Here is a 23,615-nt window from a genome sequence, read left to right as displayed (position 1 = left end):
TGCGTCAGCCTTTCGAAAGCAAATATCAAAAGCAATTTCCGTTTGACCCTCTCAATTGGCCGTACGAGGACAGTGGAAAAATTCATAGGCATGGACATGATGTATGTTGGGGATACTGGAAATCCTTGGTTTTTAAATTGGCTGATTTTGTTGTACGTTGTTGAAAGTATATATTTTACAGCACAGTTATTCTTGCTTCCCCTACCCCAGTTAGTCAGGAACCTTAGGAGCCTGGAGACAGAGTGCAGGTTCAGCCATGATAAGAGTACCCCTTGAGTAGATAGGGTCAAGGGTCAGCTGCTCAGGAACTCAACAGTGCACATGGTGATGCTGGGGCTTGAAGACGTCACAAGACAGAAAAGTACTGTAGGGCTATCTGACAAAGGACATGTTATTGGAGACCGGAGAAAAAAGAACTGAGAAGACCGGCATTGGGGGGAAAGGATGATACCTCCAGCCAAAGATTATCAAAAGAAACAAAAGACAGAAGAAGAAGAAGAAGAAGAAGAAGAAGAAGAAGAAGAAGAAGAAGAAGAAGAACAAGAACAAGGATTATATTTGCCCCATATATGTTACAGTACAGTTATTCTTGCTTCCCCTACCCCAGGTAGTCAGGAACCTTAGGAGCCTGGGGACAGAGTGCAGGTTCAGCCTTGATAAGATGCCCCTTGAGTAGATAGGGTCAAGGGTCAGCTGCTGAAGAGCTCAACATACAAGTTGGCAATGCTGGGGCATGAACCCCCAACCTGTCACTACTTCTAAAAGGGGAATGTTCATAAAAACATACTATTATGTAACAGTCAACTGTGAGAAGACAGGATTGAACAGTACTGTAGGGCAATCTGACAAGAAGATAAAGAAGAGGAAGAAGAAGAAGAAGAAGAAGAAGAAGAAAATTTGTCACCTACATATTACATAAAAATCTGAATCTGACCATATTCACACAGAGTAATTGGTACCAAGATGCAAATCTGAATACAATCCTGAACTGAAACAGAAACAGAAAAACTCCAGGTCCGTCATGGTGGTCATACTGAAGAATCCATGTTAAAGCCAAGAGTACACACAGTTATCAATGAAGGACAATTCTGACCAGGGTAATAAAGGAAGGCTCTCAGGATTATGGCTTTTTTATCTCCATATCAGCCCTGGGGAGACTGTATTGATTTTTCTACCAAAGCTAATCATACTCGTGAAGGACGAGGCAGCTACAGAAGCTCCTTTTTTTAAAACTGCAATCTGATCTGAGATCAGGTTCATGGTTCCTCTTAGAATACTTGGGATTTGAGTGTGGGGGTTGAACTGATTATGTATGTGTGAGGATAAAATGTCCCAATGATCGTCTCCTTGCAGTTCATCATGCTCGCTCAGGGAGGGATGAGATCATGGTCAGGGGACGGGGAGAGGACAAAGGGGCTTTGAGAAGAGGACTGAGAGGGTGGCTGTGAGGAGACAGAAGATGTGTGTATATGAAATATTTAGAGCATTTGCCCCATGGCTCAGAATGTGGTGCAAAAGAAATGAAGGGGCTCGAGCTGAGGGCAAAAAACCTCCATAGAAGATGCAAACCAATGTGAAAAGACAGAACTGAGAATATCAGCATGTTGTTTCAGTACTAAGTCATTATTATCAATCATTTATTTTCTGTGCACTTCTAATGGTGGGGGTTTGCAGGCTGAGAAGGTCCAGTTCAGGCTTCTATCCCCAGCCACAGATGGATAGATCCCCAGATGAAGTCAAATATGACATGTAATCACTATGGTGGGTCCTGCATCTGCCCCAAGCTCTCCATCCAGTGAGACATGCCTGATAAAGCTGTACCAGTAGCCAACCAAGGTCTCCTTTAAACAACAGCGACTTTACGCCAAGATTCTCAAGAATTTTCAAGCTCCTCATCATATCACCAAGAGTAAGCCCAATAATCCTCATTTCCAATGCCTATGTTTAGATTAACCAGTAAACACAGAGCTTCAACTACAAACCTGTTCCTGTTTGCTTCCAAAGTTCCTGCTTCACCACCACAGACAGATACAGCAGACCCAATCTGTTAACCCATGAATAAGATCCTAAGATACTTAAACACATCTGAAATTACTACCAAAGAGTCAGCGCACTATATAAGTAATAAACACTTGGCTTACTGTGTGTCCTGGAAAACGTCCACTTTCCATTTACAGTCAGGACTCAAGCCAGAAAATGAAATGGCACACAGCCAGGCCAGAGTTTCATAGACAGAAAGGTTATGATGTTTTTGCAAGCTAAGTGTAGAAAAAAAATCAATACACAAATTTCCACAATCGCAAGATCAAGATTTGCCTGAACTGGGAATGAACTTCATAGCTAGCCAGCGTTAACCAAAACAACTGTATATATTTTTACATATATAAAATACACACATTTGTTCATTCTTCAATAGTTCTTAGACAGGGTCATGGTAGAAAGTGAGGCCTGTGCCAGGAACACTGGGCACGAAGCTAATCCATGTATTATCATGTTTTTTGGAGGACGGAAGAAACCAATAAACCCAGTGGAAACCCAAGCCAACTTATGGAAAGCCAAAAAGGCCACAAAGACAGTAACCTGAGCTCAGGATCAAACTGGACATCATGGAGATTTTAATATAATTAATAATGTTATTAGGGAAAAAACACAAATAGTCAGACAGACAGACAGACAGACAGACAGGTAGGTAATCCGACAGACAGACAAGCAGACAGGCAAGTAATCAGACAGACAGACAGACAGACCGGTAGGTAAACCGACAGACAGACAGACAGGTAGGTAAGTAATCCGACAGACAGACAAGCAGACAGGCAAGTAATCAGACAGACAGACAAGTAATCAGACAAACTGATAGGCAGGTAATCAGACAAACAGACAGACAGACAGGCAGGCAGGTAGGTAATCTGACAGACAGGTAGACAGACAGGCAGGAAATGAGACAGACAGGCAGGCAGGTAATCAGACAGACAGGCAGGTAATCAGACAGACAGACAAACAGACAGACAGGCAGGTAGATAATCAGACAGACAGACAAACAGACAGACAAGTAATCAGTCAGCTTAAAGGATATACAGCAGAATAGACAAACAAAAAAACAAGTTTATATTGGTACTTAAAAGAATAAATAGTAGGATAGAAATGTTTTAAATGTCTGCAATCGAATAGATATTTTAGATGATCAGAGTCTGACTCTGAGAGCGAGACCCCTGCAGCCTCTTTACTTCTAGACTTCATAGAGTTTCAAAAGTCCAGCAGGGCATCCTGTGTCTGTGAACTTCACAACATATTCAGAGATAACAATCAGCTTCCTATGGATACACATGTGGAATAGCATTCCAGTGTTGCACATAAATCACTGCTTTTCGGAAAATCACTAACATTCCCAGCACATCTTCTGCTCTTTGTGGTCCTCAGAAACCACAGGAAACGAGGTTGTGGGGACGCATTAGTCATTCAGGGGCAGTCCATATAAAGCCACATGGCCTAGTGAGACTACACTGACTTTCACTGAGCCTGGTTTAGATGCAGGGACATGCAATGGACAGATAAAGCCACACACACACACACACACACACACACACACCACAAGAAAGGAGAGAAAGATGGAATAGCAAATTGGTTGAAAGAAAGAAAGAACAGGGAGAAAGAAAGAAAGAAAGAAAGAAAGAAAGAAAGAAAGAACAGGGAGAAAGAAAGAAAGAAAGAAAGAAAGAAAGAAAGAAAGAAAGAAAGAAAGAAAGAAAGAAAGAAAGAAAGAAAGAAAGAAAGAAAGAAAGAAAGAACAGGGAGAAAGAAAGAAAGAAAGAAAGAAAGAAAGAAAGAAAGAAAGAAAGAAAGAAAGAAAGAAAGAAAGAAAGAAAGAAAGAAAGAAAGAAAGAAAGAAAGAAAGACTGGGGATCAGATAGTTAACTAGAGAGACAGTAAGAAAGTAGACAGACGGATAAATAGAAAGATATCCAGTCTGCTTGTTATATAGACGATAAGACAGACAGACAGACAAAAGTGAGGCAGATAGACAGCTAAACAGACACCTAACAGACAGACAGAGAGCACAGAGCAAACTTTACAATGATCCTTAAATGAAAATAAGAGATAAGAGAGTGCTGAGAGTGAGACAGGTAAACAGAGTAAACAGAGAAACAAACAAAAGCACTGGTTTTGCAACAACAAAAAAACAATTTTCTGAAAGGAATAAAATAAAATTGTCTAAACTAAGAACTGACTAGAATGGACCAGACCTCCTCCTAGGATGAATCTGTGTTATTCAGAGATTTGTGTTTTCCTTTCTCTCCCTCGTTTGTGAGGTGCTTCTTGATTTCGAGGCAGACAGAAACCTCGGCTTTATTGACAGATGAATACGGTTTCAGCAGCAGCCCATGTGTTCATTGTGTTTTAGTGAAAGAACGGCTTGTTTTCCATCACAGCACTGAGGCGATCGAAAAGACAGAGTGGAGCGCACGAGGCTGCATTGTTCACTGTTTAGACAACAGCACCTCCTTGTGACTAACCACACAATCTACAGCTCCGAAAGAAGAGTCAAAGAGCTGAAAGAAAGAAAGAAAGAAAGAAAGAAAGAAAGAAAGAAAGAAAGAAAGAAAGAAAGAAAGAAAGAAAGAAAGAAAGAAAGAAAGAAAGAAAATCATAAAGCAGACAGACGGATAAACAGAGACACATAGATGTCGAGTAAACAGTCAGACTCAGGGGATCAGATGGTAGAGAGACAGACAGTAAGGCAGTAGACAGACAGATAAATAGAGAGATTTCCAGTCTGCTTGATATACAGACGACAAGACAGAGAGACAGTGAGGCAGATAGACAGCTAAACAGACACCTAACAGACAGACAGGCAGACAGACAGAAGTGAGGCAGATAGACAGCTAAACAGACAGACAGACAGAAGTGAGGTAGATAGACAGCTAAACAGACACCCAACAGACAGACAGACAGACAGAAGTGAGGCAGATAGACAGCTAAACAGACACCTAACAGACAGACAGACAGACAGACAGACAGACAGACAGACAGACAGCTAAAAAGACACCCAACAGACAGACAGACAGAAGTGAGGCAGATAGACAGCTAAACAGACACCCAACAGACAGACAGACAGACAGACAGACAGAAGTGAGGCAGATAGACAGCTAAACAGACACCCAACAGACAGACAGACAGACAGAAGTGAGGCAGATAGACAGCTGAACAGACACCCAACAGACAGACAGACAGAAGTGACGCAGATAGACAGCTAAACAGACACCCAACAGACAGACAGAGAGCACAGAGCAAACTTTACAATGATCCTTAAATGAAAATAAAAGATAAGAGTGCTGCAATTCGGAGGTAAAAATAATCCAAAAGCTGAAATGTTTGAAACATACCAGGCTGGCAGTGAGGGATGGAGCCGACTTCCCGAGGCTTTGGGAGCGCATACGCATCAGGTTGGAGCTCTCCGTCCCCGAGGCGGGCCACGCCTGCTGAGCCGACATGTAAGGCAACAGGTACTTCCCTAAAAATATCAACATTAGCGTTACACGGCAGGCCAGTGACCCTTTAAAGAAATCACATACAAGTGCTAAAAATAGATTTTCAAGCTTAAGCATCTGGAGGCTGTTAGTCAGCAAGGTCTTTACACGTTAAAGTGCCACAAACTCGTCAGTCAATCTGTTTAAAAAAAGAGAGAGAGATGCAAGAATCCAAAATGTAAGAAATTCTGAGGAAAAAAAAAAAAGAATCCGTGAGGACCCCTAGCTAGCTAACATTAGGCAAGACACTGATTTATGTCAAACAATAAGCAAGTACGCGAGCAAGCTAGCTAACATTAGGCTACAGAGTGAATTATCTTAACCGTTAGGCAAGTTTGCTAGCTAGATTTGAGAAAGAAAGAAAGAAAGAAAGAAAGAAAGAAAGAAAGAAAGAAAGAAAGAAAGAAAGAAAGAAAGAAAGAAAGAAAGAAAGAAAGAAAGAAAGAAAGAAAGAAAGAAAGAAAGAAAGAAAGAAAGAAAGCTCTATTCGCTTGTGATGTGGATTTCGAGACGGACAGAAACCTCCGCTAGCTAGCTAACATTACGCAAGGGACTGATTTATGTCAACTAGTAAGCAAGTGTGCTAGCAAGCTAGCTAACATTAGGCTACAGATTGAATTATGTCAACCGCTAGGCAAGCTAGCTCAGTTAACTAGATTTAGATAAATAGATAGACAGATTTAGATAAATAGCTAGGTTACATTAAACAAGAGATTGAACTAGTAAGCAGTGTTGCTAGCTAGCTAGCTAACATTAGGCTAGAGATTAAATTGTGCCAACCATTAGGCAGGTTCGCTAGCATTAGGCTAACTATTATATCGTGTAAACCGGTAGCCTTTAGCTTTAATGTTAGCCGCAGTGCTGCTTTACTGCTTTCACTCCTTTAGTAAACGCACTTCAGGGAGCTATTAGCAAAAAACCCAGCGCAGGTTTGTGTGTTGATACTCGAATAAATACGGCTCACGGACACACCTTCCTGAAACGTGTTGAACGCATTGTGTCGCTTGTGCTGCAGCCAAAAGAGAAACTGGCACAGATGCAACACTTCAAGCTATTTTTAATAAACAAAACAAAACTCACACTAGCATTGTTAACGCTGAAAGAGAATGAAAGTTAATCAAATAAAAATCTTATTTAGCTTCAAGACACACTGTTTCACAATGTGTGTGTGTGTGTGTGTGTGTGTGTGCCAGCCAGGCTACTTATATAGGTAATAGGGTGAAAACAGGATACGAGGAAGGAAAGCTGTGGAGGAGTTTCCTCAGAGTCATTTGTCAAAGTAGTGTGAAATATCTATTAATCATCTGTCTCTCTCTCTCTCTCTCTCTCTCTCTCTCTCTCTCACAGTCTCTCATGCTCTCTCTCTCTCTCTCTCTCTGTCTCTCATGCTCTCTCTCTCTCTCTCTCTCTCTCTCTCACACACAGTCTCTCATGCTCTCTCTCTCTCACACAGTCTCTCATGTTCTCTCTCTCTCAGTCTCTCATGCTCTCTCTCTCTCAGTCTCTCATGCTCTCTCTCTCTGTCTCTGTCTCTGTCTCTCTCTCTCTCTCTCTCTAAAACACTCAAGGACACTGGCAGTGTTTCAGCTCAATGCAATACAGGTTCCAACAGGCTGAGATTTAGAGCCAAAATTGATGCTTCTACGTTTTTGTGAAGGCTATAGACACATTTTTAGTAATTTTGTAGTATATATATATATATATATATATATATATATATATATAGATAGTATTTTGTAAATATTTTCATTTAAACATTGAAAAATAATTGTTATAATTCATTCCGTATGCATCTGATATGCATTTGATTGTCCTAAACAAAATAGGTGGGAAAAATCAACCTCTGCTAATACATCGGCAAAATACATGAGCGTAGCGGTAGCTAGCGTGAATTGAACCCTTGTTTAAAATGACACATTAGCTGTTTGTTTACAAAATATAATTTCGTCTAACTTGAGTAATGGTTTAATTACAGCTTATTTTTGTTAGTTGGATTTAAAAAACCTTGATTACTGAATGAAAATACCTAATGGGATTGTTCAGACAGCGTGTTAGCATGTGATTACTGACTGGTTTTAACTGCTTATAAGCGCATTTAATGAAGTCGTTTGTAATTAAACTGAGTATTACGCATCCATTAGAGTGCTGTTAATATGTCAGAGGTGTAACACTTGTGCAGTTACCCGTTAGCGCTCCGCCCAGACTCCCTCGACGGAGCTGTTTGCCATCTTCGCTCAGCTGACGGGTGAATTTGTGCGCCAGGCCGAAGCTGGAGCTGGAGCACACCTCAGGGTTACTGGTCTTACAGAAAGGCAGTGGGGGTGGAGACAGGATGTTATCCAGCTGAGGGATGGAAAAGGTAGAAGTTAGAAACAGAACACTCTCATACACACACACACACACACACACACACAACACAATCATATACACTCCTGCACACACACTCATGTACACACACGCACAGAAACACACTCATACACACTCAGACACTCGTACATACAGGTGCACACACACTCATATACACACTCATGTACACACACATGCACACACTCATATACATACTTGCGCACACACTTATACACACACACTCACACTCGTGTATACACATGCGCGCACACACTCATACACACACTCATACACACACCCATATATATGTGCGCACACACTCCTATACACACTCGTACACACAAAATCATGTAAACACACTCGCACACACACTCATACATATTTGCACAAACACACCCCTGTATACACTTATACACACACTCTCCTATATACACGCTCACACACACACGGATTCACACAGACACACTCAAAATACTGGTGTGTGTGTGTGTTTTCAACATATTCTGTTTTGAACTGAAATGCAAAGTTTTACGCACCTAACATAAAAGAACTAACTCCTCTACCATGATAATACGACTTAACATACGAGGTTTAAGAACTGCAAGATGAGGTAATGATGAATTTTTATGTGTAACGTCAATAAAGCAAGCTGCAATAAATTCCTTCAAATCAAACAAAATCTAGATCCCACTTCACGGACATTCCAACCTGCCAGTGCTGCGCTGTGTGAATGTCCAGTCTGAGCTAGAAAGAAATCAGCCTCACTTCATTCATATAATGAGGCGCATTTCTGTTTACAAGCATCGGTGGTGCTGTTGTTCTCGCTTCCACAAAAGTCAAATACGTAATAATCCACTTTAAGCCTTTTGTTAACTGTAAATGAGACGATGATGTCAATGGCAAACACTGAGGAAGGGCTTGAGTCACGCTAGCGCATTTATAGCAGCTAGCCCTGATTGTACCTTTCTTTAAAAAGGCATCATTATTTTTTTCTCGACATTCCAAACGTCAAAATTCACCACTACGGTGTGACGGCTAGACGCATGCGCTACACTGAGGCTTACTGCGACAATAGAAGGGAAAAAAACCCTTTCAGTTCAGATTCAAAGCAAAACCTGCCTCAGGGCCAGAGCAAGTCTGCTATTGTCGACGTCCGTGATGCTGCTCCACATGATGCAACATAACAGCCCATTATTAATCGTATTGTTTGGACAAGTTGAAAGGAACCTGTGTCCGGATGAGAAAAGACTCTCAGTGGGATAACAGTAGAGGAAAATCCTCCAGCAGACGAGCGTAAACACGACTGGAACAGGGAACACCCAAAAGTCTTTCAGTGGCCTGCCCTCTCCATTTCCCCTGCAGGGAATCCTGCCTGCTGCTCATTTGATCAGCTGAGGTTTGTCGAGCGCATGAATCTACCACATTGTGTGGAAAAAAAAGTTGTGAAAGCTTTAAGCCAGAGTGGAAGTTTCCTGTATTTAAAATACAATCTCAAACCAGAGACTGAGAGGAGTTCATGACACAGAGCCTGGTGAGCCAACACTGTTCTTTTTCCTCTAACCACAAACCACCATTATTAAAGTTATCATACCTGAAAAGAATGTCGACTGGAATCTAAAGACAATTTCATTAAAATAAACAGAGAAATAAATAAAGATGAGTTTTCCGTAAATAAATAAATAAATAAATAAATAAATATTAGACAAAATAAATGTGGATATTTAAGTCTTGGGATTAATTTCATTTAATTATTTATTGTTTGATTTGGGCAGTCAGTGGCTTTTTACAAAATATATATATATATATATATATATAGACACACACAGGGGTTGGACAGTGAAACTGAAACGCCTGATTTTAGACCACGATAATTCATTAGTATGGTGTAGGGCCTCCTTTTGCGGCCAATACAGCATCAATTCGTCTTGGGAATGACAGATACAAGTCCTGCACAGTGGCCAGAGGGATTTTGAGCCATTCTTCTTGCAGAATAGTGGCCAGGTCACTACATGATGCTGGTGGAGGAAAACGTTTCCTGACTCGCTCCTCCAAAGCACCCCAAAGGGTTAGGGTTAGGGTTCTTTGGGGCTTCTCCACACCATAACTCTCCTGGATGTGGGAAAGACAGTGAAGGTGGACTCATCAGAGAACAATACATGTTTCACATTGTCCACAGCCCAAGATTTTCGCTGCTGGCACCATTGAAACCGACGTTTGGCATTGGCACAAGTGACCAAAGGTTTGGCTATAGCAGCCCAGCCATGTACATTGACCCTGTGGAGCTCCCGACGGACAGTTTTGGTGGAAACAGGAGAGTTGAGGTGCACATTTAATTCTGCAGCGAGTTGGGCAGCTGTGGTTTTATGTTTTTTGGATACAATCCGGGTTAGCACCCAGACATCCCTTTCAGACAGCTTCCTCTTGCGTCCACAGTTACTCCTGTTGGATGTGGTTCGTCCTTCTTGGTGGTATGCTGACATTACCCTGGATACCGTGGCTCTTGATACATCACAAAGACTTGCTGTCTTAGTCACAGATGCACCAGCGAGACGTGCACCAACAATTTGTCCTCTTTTGAACTCTGTCACCCATAATGTTGTGTGCATTGCAATATTTTAAGCAAAACTGTGCTATTACTCTGCTAATTAAACCTTCACACTCTGCTCTTACTGGTGGAATGTGCAATCAATGAAGATTGGCCACCAGGCTGGTCAGATTTAGCCATGAAACCTCCAACACTAAATTGGCCAGTGTTTCAGTTTCACTGTCCAACCCCTGTATATATATATATATATATATATATATATATATATATATATATATATATATATTTTTTTTTTTTTTTTTTTTTTTTTTTTTTTTTTTAACGTTTTAAGAGATCCCTAGTAGCAACAGTAAAAGACCTATTCTAATTTTTGTCACTATTATTATTTTTATTTATTTTATTTTATTTATTTATTTATTTGCAATTTAGTAAGTTGGCAGTGCTTTGGACATAGAGAGATCTGAATATTTTCCTTTTTTAAATATATATATATATTTAAACTATATGAAAAGTAAAATATATGCTTTGTCTACAAAAAAAGAATAAAGAAAGAAATAAAACCCACAAAACCTTAAACGTCCTGCAACAAAACTACATTTAAAAAAAAACCCAAAATAAAGAAAATCAGCGGAAAAAATGACAATAGAAGATGACAATTTCTTGAGTTCAGGGCTTTGCCTTGTTGTCTTATTAAAATAAAATAAAATAAAATAAATAATTAAATAAATACATACATTTTTTTTTAATTAAAAATTTATTTTAAATCCCTTATACCCTTATACCCATTAAATTTATTTTTTCTTTTTTTAATGAAAAACAACCTATAAAATGTGTTTTATAATTCCTATTCATTTTATTTTAAAGAAACAGATGTTTTCTGCAACAAACAACAACAAAGCGCAAAACCAACATAAAAAAAATATTTTGAAAAGAACCAAATGGGTCAAAAGTTTTCCCATTCGCCTCCCAGTCGTCAGATGTGCTGAGATGAAGGCGGTTTACTGCGTGACAGCTGACTTAAAACAGTTGTAGCAGGAAGTAATGAGAGGAGAGGATCTATAAGCTTCCCAGAGGATATAAAAGCAGATGAAGGCAGTTACTGTACAAATGCTAAAGAAAACTTCAAACATAAAATAGTGTGGGTTTTTTTGTTCACTATTAATATTTCCTATGGTCATTTTTTTTCACCGAACAGCCTGCATGTGACCTTCCGTAGATCACACAATAAAACACACAATATAATCAAATATACAAGCGTACGGAGATGCTCTAATTAAATAAGCCATTAGATGTACAAACAAAATCACTATTTTTCACTGTAGATGTTGTAGATTCTGGCTCAAATCCGTTTGCTAAAGACTTCAGGAAAACAGGTCAAGGTGTGAACCAGCTGCTGATTTCTTCGGAAAAGAGGGATGGAGGAAACAACGTCGCTCATAGCCAACTTTCCACTAACAAAACTGCTGCAAGACTTTCATCATCAAACTGCTGCCAGGATTCGGTGCCCCATTGTTTTCAGCCGCTGTCATTTCACCCATTAATCAGCTGCAGAATGAAGATTTAATCCGCAGGGAACGCTGTTCGGCCTCGCCAATTATTTTAGCAACGGTGCCTGAGTACAGAATTGGATTTACAAGTCAGCATCATGCATGAGGCTCATTTATACAGCAGTATGGCAGCTTTCAAATAAAGCATGAAGCCTCTGAATAATCACCTCAGGAAATCCACAGAGGAATAACAGAGGACGCTGTTTTTACAAAAACGTAGCTAACATTACTCCGTTTCTTCTTCGCCAGAGTCTACGACCAGGCGGCTAGCGAACAAAAACAATGCTTGTAAAAATGTTGAGTGGAATCTAATAACAATTCGATTAAAATGGCCAAACAGATAATTGAATAAAAATGGGTTCTCAATTATTTATAAATAAACAAACAAACAAACAAACAAACAAACAAACTACTGGGTGGCAACCACTTATTATACAATTTAAAAAAAAATCGAGGCTAATTTTATTCAATTATTAAATATACTTATATTATAATATTGATGCACATTTGACTTAATTATTAAATTAATTCAATTAATTGATTATTAATTGATTAATATTTGTTTAAGAATAAACATCTATACTGGGGCAGTCAGTGGTTTTTATTAATTAATTAATTTATTTATTTATTTTTGAACGTTTCAAGATTAAAAGATTTTAATATTGTCAACTACTCCAGAAATATTCTTGCTTTCTTTTTATTTATTTATTAATCTATTTTTATTTGTAATACAAGTTAGCAATCTGTTGATGCTTTGGACATACAGAGATGTACAAAAGAAAAAAAAGGGTTTTGGCTATTGTATTTTTTGTTTTATTTATTTATTTATTTTGTAAAAGTTTGCATACCCCATGATTTCTGGGTGAAAAAGAAAATGTACAATTTATCTACCTCAAAATGTTTTTTTGTAGTAAAATGAGACGTTTAACACACAACATTCATTCATTTATTTATTTATTTATTTATAATTTTGCAAGCCCTTTTACCCAAAGCGCTGAGAGAGGATATGCCTCAAACGCTCATCTTGACGATTTCAAGCTTTGCCGATTCAACTTCAGCGGATAAAACAGTTTATAGCTGCTGATTATAATCTAATCCATTGTAGCCTAGATTAATCTAATCTAGAATATAATCTATATATTCCAGTACAGCTCTAAACTCCAGCAGATGCACCTGAAAGCTGACAGTATAAGCCGTTACTTAAGGACAGGAAATAAAGAGAGTTGAGTCCTGTAAGAGGATTAGAGATGTATAAAAGGAAATCTATCAGTCTGAGTGAATGCTGAGGATTAGAGCTAAAGGCAAAAAAAAAAAAATCCCAGATTACTACACAACGTGGAGAGTTAGCAATAAGGACGTGAGAGAGTTAGCAATAACATGGAGAGTTAGCAACAAGGACAAACCGGAAAAGGTAGGTATAGTTTGCGAATGGAATTCTTATCTCTGATTGGACGATTGGATCTTATCTCTTGATCTGTCACTCAAGATATACAAGCAGTAGGAAACTGTGTATCTAACTATATTTCTTGTGCATGTGTGGAGTTCTGCCTTCACTCTAAACCATTTTTTTAGATATTGCAACTTTAAATCTTTTAAAGAAAATAACAACCATTTATATTTATAAGAAAATGGAATTCATTCAGCGCTACTTTGATGAAGGACGTTCATATGGCGTGATGTTGGATGTACTGATAGCGTATCATGGCGTGAAGATTAGTTTGCGATCTCTAAAAACACACCTAAAGAACGCAGGAATGTTTCCAAGACCAAACTATTCCAGATTAAAGGATTTAAGGAGCGTTATAAGAGCAGAGTTGCGTTCATACACACAATAATCCACTTTCTACTGCTGCAGGTACTGCTGGACTTCCTGTAGATCCTGAGTGACCGATGTCTCGTCCAATCAGCAGTAAGAATTCCATTCGCAAACTATACCTACCTTTTCCACGTTGTCTGAATTGTCCTTGTGTTTTTTGGATTTGATATTTTGTTAGAACGAGAAAATCGGTCTAATCCTTTGATATGTCTGAATGTTTCTATAGTAGCTAATTCTTAGCAGCGGTATTCGGGACACGTGAGCAATATCACACAAGCAGTGACACAGCTGCAACTGGGGGAAACTGTAAAGAAGGCAGATCTACATAAAAATAGGGTGCAAACGCTAAACTACAGACATCTCAGTACTTGAAGATGCTCAGCCAGACCAGAATTTTTGTTCTCATCAGACATTGGACCAGTGGAACAATTGACAGGAAACTGGTGTAAATAATGAAACTTCTCTAGAGAGGAAATTTCCAGAATCCTGGAAAAACCAATCCTTTCCAGAGCCTGGAGAGCACGAGCCGATGATGAAGAACCTACTGAGTGATTCCATGGTCACATGTGAATGCCATCCTTATACACAGGACTGACCACATCACACACACACACACACACACACACACACACACACCACTGGAACCTCCAACCACTTTACTGCATCTTTCTGCTACGACTGCAGCATCTTTTATCTCTTCCATTACATCACGTCGATACCATCATCACCATCATCTTCTTCATCCGAGTTTCCCAATCTGCATAGATGCATTCCATCTATTCATTTGTCAGATATTCAGAACATACTCCTAGTCTAAAATATCTACGTAGTAAAATTTCTTACTAACCCGATGCTTTCTAGCTAAAGCTAGACGTCAGGCTCACGAGACCAGGACCCGAGGGGATAAATCAAACAACAGGGAAAAACAACCAGCAATAAAAAAAAGTGCAGCAACGACCTTCCCGTCAAGAGCGTGTGTGTGTATGAGAGCGTGTGTGTGTATGAGAGCGTGTGCCTGTGTGTTTACTCTGTAATGATTTCTGAAGTGACCTTGAATAAGAAAGGTCTTATATAAACCATCATCTTCGCTATGAAATTGCCAGCAAAACAAAAGCTCCTATTCAGCTCTAAATGTCAGCGCAATATAATAAACAAATCTCACCCAAAAAGCACGGGTGCGATTATGGTAATGCATTTCCGCTTTGATCGAGTGCAGTGTTATGTAAGCCATTACATAAAGGCTAAATAATGGGAAACCTGTGTACTATCATCACGACTAAACAGCTCCTCTGAATTATTCATGTTATTTTTAATTGTTTGTTTTTTCTCCTGAAAGGCTGCTTTGGCATTTCATTATGTAGAAGGTCCAAGTAGACATTTTTAATTAACTAGCAGAGCAGCTGCTGTGTTTAATATTAAAAAATTTCACTTAAAATATAAATTCAGGTCGAAAGGGGGGAAAAAATGCAAATGCCGAGAAGCATTTCTGCTGTTTTTAAAGTCGCATTAGTTTAGATTTTTTCCACAGATTAGGTTAAGAGTTAGCTTGGGTTGCTATTTGAATGATTCCCGCGCAAAATCACAAAGCTCCCCCCCACCCCCACCCCCCGGATCTACTGCGGCCCATAGCGTGTCTGTGAAACTTAGTTGACTTTTGCTAAGTCCACCGTTTGACCCACTGTTTTTCCATCATGTCTGACTTATCTTCCAGGTTATTTAACAACAGAAATGTTATTCAAAAATGTGGTTTAAGAACAACAACAGTGTTTCCTTGATGTTCTGGTTGTAGCCATATATCCCCAAATTAGCTGTTTCACACACGCGAACAGAATTTTCTAAAAAAAAAAAAAAAATTCTCCTTTAAATGCATATTATCAATATAAAAGCTTCATTCATACGTGTATATAGAGATTCACAGAGGCTAGGTCATAATATACAAAATATACAACTACTACAATTATTACAAAAACAAACATATCAATTAAACAGGTATGCTAATTCATTAGTTGGCTAATTCACTCGAGGTTATTTTTCTGAGGTAAACAAACCACAGAATAGCTCTGCATTTTCTTTAGTAAGCATGAAAATAAATCATTTATTGAAAAAAAATAAAAACTAGTATGCTGAGCCAGCTAACATCGTGCCTAGCGCTATCATTAGCTTGCACGTGTTTGTATGTTTACATACTTCTACAAGTGTTTGCTTGCTTCACAGCTCCTCTGTAATCAATGTTTCAGCTGGTAAAACCTTTTTCTTAACCAGTAAGGTCAAGTTTTCTTAATATATTCAGATAACTAATAATCCTGGAGAAAAAAATGTTAGCTTATGGATGAAAGTAAATGCTTCAAAATTAGAACTGGCTTCTGCTCAGGCTTTTCGTGAGGTAAAATTACGAACACAGTACATTATATGTACATTACTGATCCTAGCCGTCAAATTCATCTGCATGCTAACGTAGCAGAGCTCCTTTTCTAAAAGCTGTGGACACGCATTGCTTGTACATCTGCAACCTTGTACTGGTGTTGAAAGTTTCACTCCTGCAAGGGTCAGAATTTACAACCGTACTGATATCAAGAGCACCGGTGTCATGTTTAATGTTTAAGAAGGATCGAGCGCTAGTTCCTAGTTAACCTCACAGAGTCAGTAATGTGTTTAACAACAACGCCCTTCGTAACCCGACACCTTTCCTACAGTACATTTAAACACAATTTCCCTACGATTAGCATGTCAAGCATATTTTTAGCCAGCTAAACAGTTATCAACACCTCCACAACGTCTCCAGATGGGTGTTTTAGGGGTTCCGTACTGCCCTTCTCCTCCGTCTCGGTCAGAAATCATTCAATTGACACCCATGCACCCGTCAGCTACATGTGAGTAAATATAGCATCAAAAATAGTCCCAGCATGAGATACGGTGTGGTAACATGAGAGACTGAAGCTGCGAGTCGTCTGTTAGCAACCAGCGACTCGGCAAAATTCAGAATTTAGGCTTCAGAGCTTGGGTTTAGTCTATACAGTATGAGTCAATTTTACTTGAGTATTCAAATCTAAAATCTGACTAGTAAATAAGCCTTTTTTTGCATTCTTGGGAATTATTCACAAGTAATCAAATTAGCTGCTTGCTAAGCATAAAGCAACACAAGCTAAGCAACAGTGAAGAGAAGGTTGCTGTTAATCCTCACCAGTCAACATTTGATGTAGACCAGCTCATAAAAAGTTATTAATTAAATGCTAGCCTAAACACTAACGTCCTGCCAATGTTTCTCACAGACGCATAAGGCATGTCCAGTGACAAGATTATACTTGTGTACTTATAAGTCTAATGAAGTATCTATGAACATTTTTAACCATTTAAAACATTAAAACTGGGTTTTCCCCATGCATAGAGACTAAAAATAGCCTAGAAATGCCAGAATTTATGAATATTGGAAACACACAATGTCTTCCTGCCATCCCAACTAGCTCCTAACACTTATTAGCAAATCCTCTGACAATAGCAAGCTAACTTTTAGTCAAACTAATCATTAAAATAATATAAAGTAATCTAAATGTACCTTATATACAAGTACTGAAATATCTATAGATACTGTATATAGATCGATAGACAGATCGATAGAGGTTAGCATGGTTGCCTCGCACCTCCGTTGTTAGGGGTTGGGGTTTTGGGGGTTCAATTCTGGCTTCCACCCTGTGTGTTCAGACCCTGCATGTTCTCCACATGCCTCTGGGGTTTCCTAAGGGTATTCGAAATACCTCTGGTTGCCTCCTTCATTCCAAAAACATGCGTTGTGTCTGATTAGCAATTGTGTGTGTTTGCAATGTGTCCTGCAACAGACCCTGTCCAGGGTGTCCCCCGAGCCATCTGGGATAGATTCTGGGTTTCTCAGAACCCTGTACAGGATAAGAAGCAAATGTGTATAGATTTGTGTGGATGAATACACATGTGTAGTGGTAGCTCTAGTGGTTAAGGCTCTGGATTGTTGATTGGAGGATCAGGGTTCAAACCAAGCTCCAGTTTTGGGTAATTGAGCAAGGCCCTTAACCCTTCCTGATCCAGGGGTGCTGTATCATAGCGGCCCCTGTGCCCTGACCCCAACTTCCTAAGCTGGGCAATGCAAAGTGTGCTGTAATGTACGTGGGTCGATAATAAAGGCTTCATGCCCTCAGTTCTTCTTCATCTGTTTTGTTTTTATCTTCGGTACATTAAACCAAAAAAGCTGCTTCACCACTATTTTTAACTTTTATACCTGGAATGTGGAGAAGAATCACACAACATGACCTCAAGACACAAACACTGCTTTTAGACACTCAAATAATACATTTTCTGACCCTCATAATCCAGTCCCTACTATCTAACTGCTACAAACACACTTTTTTTTTAAAAGGAAAAGGTCAGAAGAATGAACCTGGAGCCAAAGTGACGTGTAGACTTTTGTTTCAGACACACAGACAGCCCCTGGCTCCACTGCATGTTGGCTGCTCTTACTGTTGATGGTCTGCAGGAAAAGCCTGCCCATAACTCTTCTCGGAAACCATTCAACAGCAGGGCATTGTTTTAACTTTCAACGTGTTGACCATACAAACTGAAACAGAGAGGCTTTTATTACCAACAATTTAGTCTGCATGTGGAAAAAAAATAAAATAGCATGACCTCACAAGCATTGTGTTTCAATTAAAGAAGTAGTTCAGTTACACAGCTACAGAGAACTGTAACGCAGTTTAATGAATTACAGACTATAATAATCTGTCTATAAAAACGCCACATCACACTTCTGCAGTGTTTACAGTTAGTGGCCTTGTCGCTAGACACTTGATGACTTTTCAGACTCCTTTAGCAACTTAAAGAGTCTAGTGAGAAATGTAGCCACATTTACAGCAGACATTAATAACTGTACAGGACTCAATACAGCTCACTAAACAGTAAAGATAAGTAAGGAGAGCAGATTCAGTTGGAAGCCTGACTGAGTTGTGGTTGCATAAGCCAATGTTCTCAATGACCAATCATTACTAATCAGCAATGTTCCCAAAAACCAATCACTGATCATCATTTTCCAAACAACCAATCACTGATCACCAATGTTCCCCAAAACCAATCACTGATCACCCATGTTTCCAATGACTAATTACTGCTCACCAATGTTCCAAAAAGCCCATCACTGATCACCATTATTTCCAATAACCAATCACTGATCACTAATGTTCCCAACAACCAATCACTGATCACCATTTCCCGAAAAAATAATCATTTATCACCCATGTTTCCAATAACCAATCACTGCTCACCAATGTTCCTTGAAACTAATCACTGATCACCATTTTCCCAATACCCAATCACTGATCATCATTGTTCCCAATGACCAATCACTGATCATCATTGTTCCCAATGACCAATCACTGATCATCATTGTTCCCAATGACCAATCACTGATCACCATTTTCCCAATACCCAATCACTGATCATCATTGTTCCCAATACCCAATCACTGATCATCATTGTTCCCAATGACCAATCACTGACATATTTTCCCAATGGCCAATCACTGCTACTCATCATTTCTAACAACCAATCACTGATCACCTTTCCCCACATTTCACTGTTCTTCATTTCAATCCCCCATCTTAGCAATGTTTACTATAATAAAAGTCATTTATTTTAATCCTTAACCTTTATCCTTTGTGTCTTTTTCCAGCTTCTCACTACCGCTGTTTTTCTTTCAAATGGCATAATCTATTCTGATTCTATTCTGATAAAACTCTATTCTTTTCTACAGGTCTTTAAAATCCTCCTCTTAGTTCCTGCAACGTGTTTTGGTATGCAAATGATCTACTGAATATGCAAATTAGCCGATGACTTCATCTGGCGTCTTTTCTTGTGCCTATTTAAGCAGGCATTTTAAGCAAGCAACTTTTTCTTAAATAAATAAATAAAAGATAAATAGATAGATAGATAGATAGATAGATAGATAGATAGATAGATAGATAGATAGATAGATAGATAGATAGATAGATAGATAGATAAATAAATAAAATTTTCAAAAAGCTGCTTGCTATTTTATTCGATTGAAACATGCGTCTGAATTGAACATTACTTAAAAACCACATAAACAAATCCACCCATAGACAACTACATAAACAGGAACAGAGAAACCATTCGTATTTTATCTTCAGTTCTCCGTTCTACAGAAACATCGACTCAGAGGGAGGAGACATCTGGGTGGCCTCGTCCGTCACCTCCACTCCATTCCCAGCTAAATCTCGCTCGTCTAAAGGTCACAGCAGTTCAAATTACAGACCTCCACTGATGACCTCAACTCCGTCTCCCATCTCCTGTGACCTATAACATGAGTGGAGATCATCATCAGCGAACTCTCAGGAGAGCCGAAGCTTCCTGTGTGCCTCAGCTCTGTGTGACTCTGAGCATGATGCTAGATATGCTTCGCTTATCTGTTGGAAGATCATGTGGTAACATCTGTGGGGAAAAAAATTCTCTAGCTTCAGAATGAAACCTTTAGTTTATGTGGTGCCTTACAAAAAGGGGCATAACATTAATAATATTAATAAAAAACAAGCCATGGAAATATTAGATATTAAAATTCTTTTTGCTTTAGCTGCATTAACTACAACAAGAGAAAATATTAGCATGCTTTCGAGTCTGAAGCACAGTGATTTTCATTTTTTTTTAATTGCCCTTCAGTTGTTTTTTCACGCAGCATATAATTCAATGGACCAAAAAAATAAATAAACACTGTGCTGGAAGGGGCGGGGCAAAAAAAAATGCTGTAATCAGTTTCTTTAGGCAAGTTTGTGCTGAAAATAGGGAAATAAACCCAGAACTCTGAGTTAGTGCTAAACAATCCTCTATTTTTTTTTCTTGGTTGCATTTTGACATCACTCCTGTCTCTTAGGCTTGGATTGCCTCTCATGTGGAAGTAGACCAACTCAAAAAGAAGAAGAAGAAGAAGAAGAAGAAGAAGAAGAAGAAGAAGAAGAAGAAGAAGAAGCCACAGGCAACCAGAATCAAATCAGTGGATTCAGAGAGAAAGAAAGAAAGAAAGAAAGAAAGAAAGAGCGAGAGAGAGAGAGACGGAAAGAAAGAAATAGAGAGAGAGAGATGGAAAGAAAGAAAGAAAGAAAGAAAGAAAGAAAGAAAGAAAGAAAGAAAGAAAGAAAGAGCGAGAGAGAGAGAGACGGAAAGAAAGAAATAGAGAGAGAGAGATGGAAAGAAAGAAAGAGAGAGACAGAGAGAGAGAGACGGAAAGAAAGAAAGAGAGAGAGACGGAAAGAAAGAAAGAAAGAAAGAAAGAAAGAAAGAAAGAAAGAGACGGAAAGAAAGAACGAGAGAGAGACGAAAAGAAAGAGAGAGAGAGAGAGAGAGAAAGAAAGAAAGAAAGAAAGAAAGAAAGAAAGAAAGAAAGAAAGAAAGAAAGAAAGAAAAAGAAAGAAAGAGTGAGCTCGTGAGAGAAAGAAAGAGTGAGCTATCAAGAGAGAGAGAGAGAAAGAAAGAGTGAGCTAGCGAGAGAGAGAGAGAGAGAGAGAGAACGAAAGAGACCAAGAGAGCGAAAAAGAAGTGAAAGAAAGAAAGAAAGAAAGAAAGAAAAGAGAAAGAGAGAAAGAAAGAAAGAAAAGAGAAAGAGAGAGAGAGAGAGAGACGGAAAGAAAGAAAGAGAGAGAGAGAGAGAGAGAGAGAGACGGAAAGAAAGAAAGAGAGAGAGAGAGACGGAAAGAAAGAAAGAGAGAGAGCTCGCGAGAGACAGAGAGAGAGAAAGAAAGTGTGAGCTAGCGAGAGAGAGAGAGAGAGAGAAAGAAAGAGCTAGCGAGAGAGAGAGAGAGAGCGAAAGAGACCAAGAGAGCGAAAAAGAAGTGAAAGAAAGAAAGAAAGAAAGAAAGAAAGAAAGAAAGAAAGAAAGAAAGAAAGAAAGAAAGAAAGAAAGAAAGAAAGAAAGAAAGAAAAGAGAAAGAGAGAGAGAGACGGAAAGAAAGAACGAGAGAGAGACGAAAAGAAAGAGAGAGAGAGAGAGAGAGAGAGAGAGACGAAAAGAAAGAGAGAGAGAGAGAGAGAGAGAGAGAGAGAAAGAAAGAAAGAAAGAAAGAAAGAAAGAAAGAAAGAAAGAAAGAAAGAAAGAAAGAAAGAAAGAAAGAGAGAGAGAGAGAGAGAGAGAGAGAGAGAGAGAGACGGAAAGAAAGAAAGAGAGAGAGAGAGACGGAAAGAAAGAAAGAGAGAGAGACGGAAAGAAAGAAAGAAAGAAAGAAAGAAAGAAAGAAAGAAAGAAAGAAAGAAAGAAAGAAAGAAAGAAAGAAAGAAAGAGAGAGAGAGAGAGAGACGGAAAGAAAGAACGAGAGAGAGACGAAAAGAGAGAGAGAGAGAGAGAGAGAGAGAGAAAGAAAGAAAGAAAGAAAGAAAGAAAGAAAGAAAGAAAGAAAGAAAAAGAAAGAAAGAGTGAGCTCGTGAGAGAAAGAAAGAGTGAGCTATCAAGAGAGAGAGAGAGAAAGAAAGAGTGAGCTAGCGAGAGAGAGAGAGAGAGAGAACGAAAGAGACCAAGAGAGCGAAAAAGAAGTGAAAGAAAGAAAGAAAGAAAGAAAGTAAAGAGAAAGAGAGAGAGAGAGAGAGACGGAAAGAAAGAAAGAGAGAGAGAGAGAGAGAGAGAGAGAGACGGAAAGAAAGAAAGAGAGAGAGAGAGACGGAAAGAAAGAAAGAGAGAGAGCTCGCGAGAGACAGAGAGAGAGAAAGAAAGTGTGAGCTAGCGAGAGAGAGAGAGAGAGAGAAAGAAAGAGCTAGCGAGAGAGAGAGAGAGAGAGAGAGAGAGAGAGAGAGAACGAAAGAGACCAAGAGAGCGAAAAAGAAGTGAAAGAAAGAAAGAAAGAAAGAAAGAAAGAAAGAAAGAAAGAAAGAAAGAAAGAAAGAAAAGAGAAAGAGAGAGAGAGACGGAAAGAAAGAAAGAGAGAGAGAGAGAGACGGAAAGAAAGAAAGAGAGAGAGAGACGGAAAGAAAGAAAGAGAGAGAGAGAGAGAGAGAGAGAGAGAGAGAGAGAGAGAGAGAAAGAAAGAAAGAAAGAAAGAAAGAAAGAAAGAAAGAAAGAAAGAAAGATAAAGAAAAGAGAAAGAGAGAGAGAGACGGAAAGAAAGAAAGAAAGAAAGAAAGAAAGAAAGAAAGAAAGAAAAGAAAAGAAAAGAGAGAGAGAGAGAGAGAGAGAGAGAGAGAGAGAGAAAGAGTGAGCTAGCGAGAGAGAGAGAAAGAGAAAAAGAGACCAAGAGAGCGAAAAAGAAGAGAGAGAAAGAAAGAAAAAAAGAAAGAAAGAAAGAAAGAAACATAAAGAAAAGAAAAGAGAGAGAGAGAGAGAGAGAGACTCTGGTGATGGAGCCTGTTTCTAGCTGCTCAAACACAAGTGATAAACTGAACTAATCTGTGTTGGGACTGTCCGTAACATTAAACACAACACTAAAGAAATAAAACAGAGGAAATAATCGTCTCTGATCAAACATTCAGTTTTAGAGGAACAGAGGAATATACCGTGTGGCATCAACACACAGACTTCATCTAATCTCCTTCACAAAGTCTCACTACAGACCAAGTTAACGTTTTCTTACCGTGTGGCATCAACACACAGACTTCATCTAATCTCCTTCACAAAGTCTCACTACAGACCAAGTTAACGTTTTCTTACCGTGTGGCATCAACACACAGACTTCATCTAATCTCCTTCACAAAGTTTCACTACAGACCAAGTTAACGTTTTCTTACCGTGTGGCATCAACACAAAGACTTCATCTAATCTCCTTCACAAAGTTTCACTACAGACCAAGTTAACGTTTTCTTACCTGGCCAATTCCTCCTCCGAG

The 23,615-nt window shown here is 39.0% G+C and overlaps 1 protein-coding gene across 8 annotated transcripts in view; it reads right to left on the bottom strand.

Moving 5' to 3' along the window:
- mast4 (microtubule associated serine/threonine kinase family member 4) overlaps positions 1-23,615 on the bottom strand; it is a 98,633-nt gene that overhangs the window by 68,427 nt on the left and 6,591 nt on the right. For all 8 annotated transcript variants that reach the window (XM_058382684.1, XM_058382685.1, XM_058382686.1 and 5 more), the window contains exons 2-3: positions 7,709-7,868; positions 5,382-5,509 (exon numbers count right to left, since the gene is read on the bottom strand). In XM_058382684.1, the coding sequence (XP_058238667.1) occupies positions 5,382-5,509; positions 7,709-7,868 (288 nt within the window). The remainder of the gene's footprint in view (positions 1-5,381; positions 5,510-7,708; positions 7,869-23,615) is intronic.

The sequence above is a fragment of the Hemibagrus wyckioides genome, linkage group LG28 (genome assembly GCF_019097595.1).
Source record: "Hemibagrus wyckioides isolate EC202008001 linkage group LG28, SWU_Hwy_1.0, whole genome shotgun sequence".
Taxonomy (NCBI): domain Eukaryota; kingdom Metazoa; phylum Chordata; class Actinopteri; order Siluriformes; family Bagridae; genus Hemibagrus; species Hemibagrus wyckioides.
The sequence above is the reverse complement of the archived record's forward strand: the minus strand, read 5'-3'. Positions and strand labels throughout refer to the sequence as shown.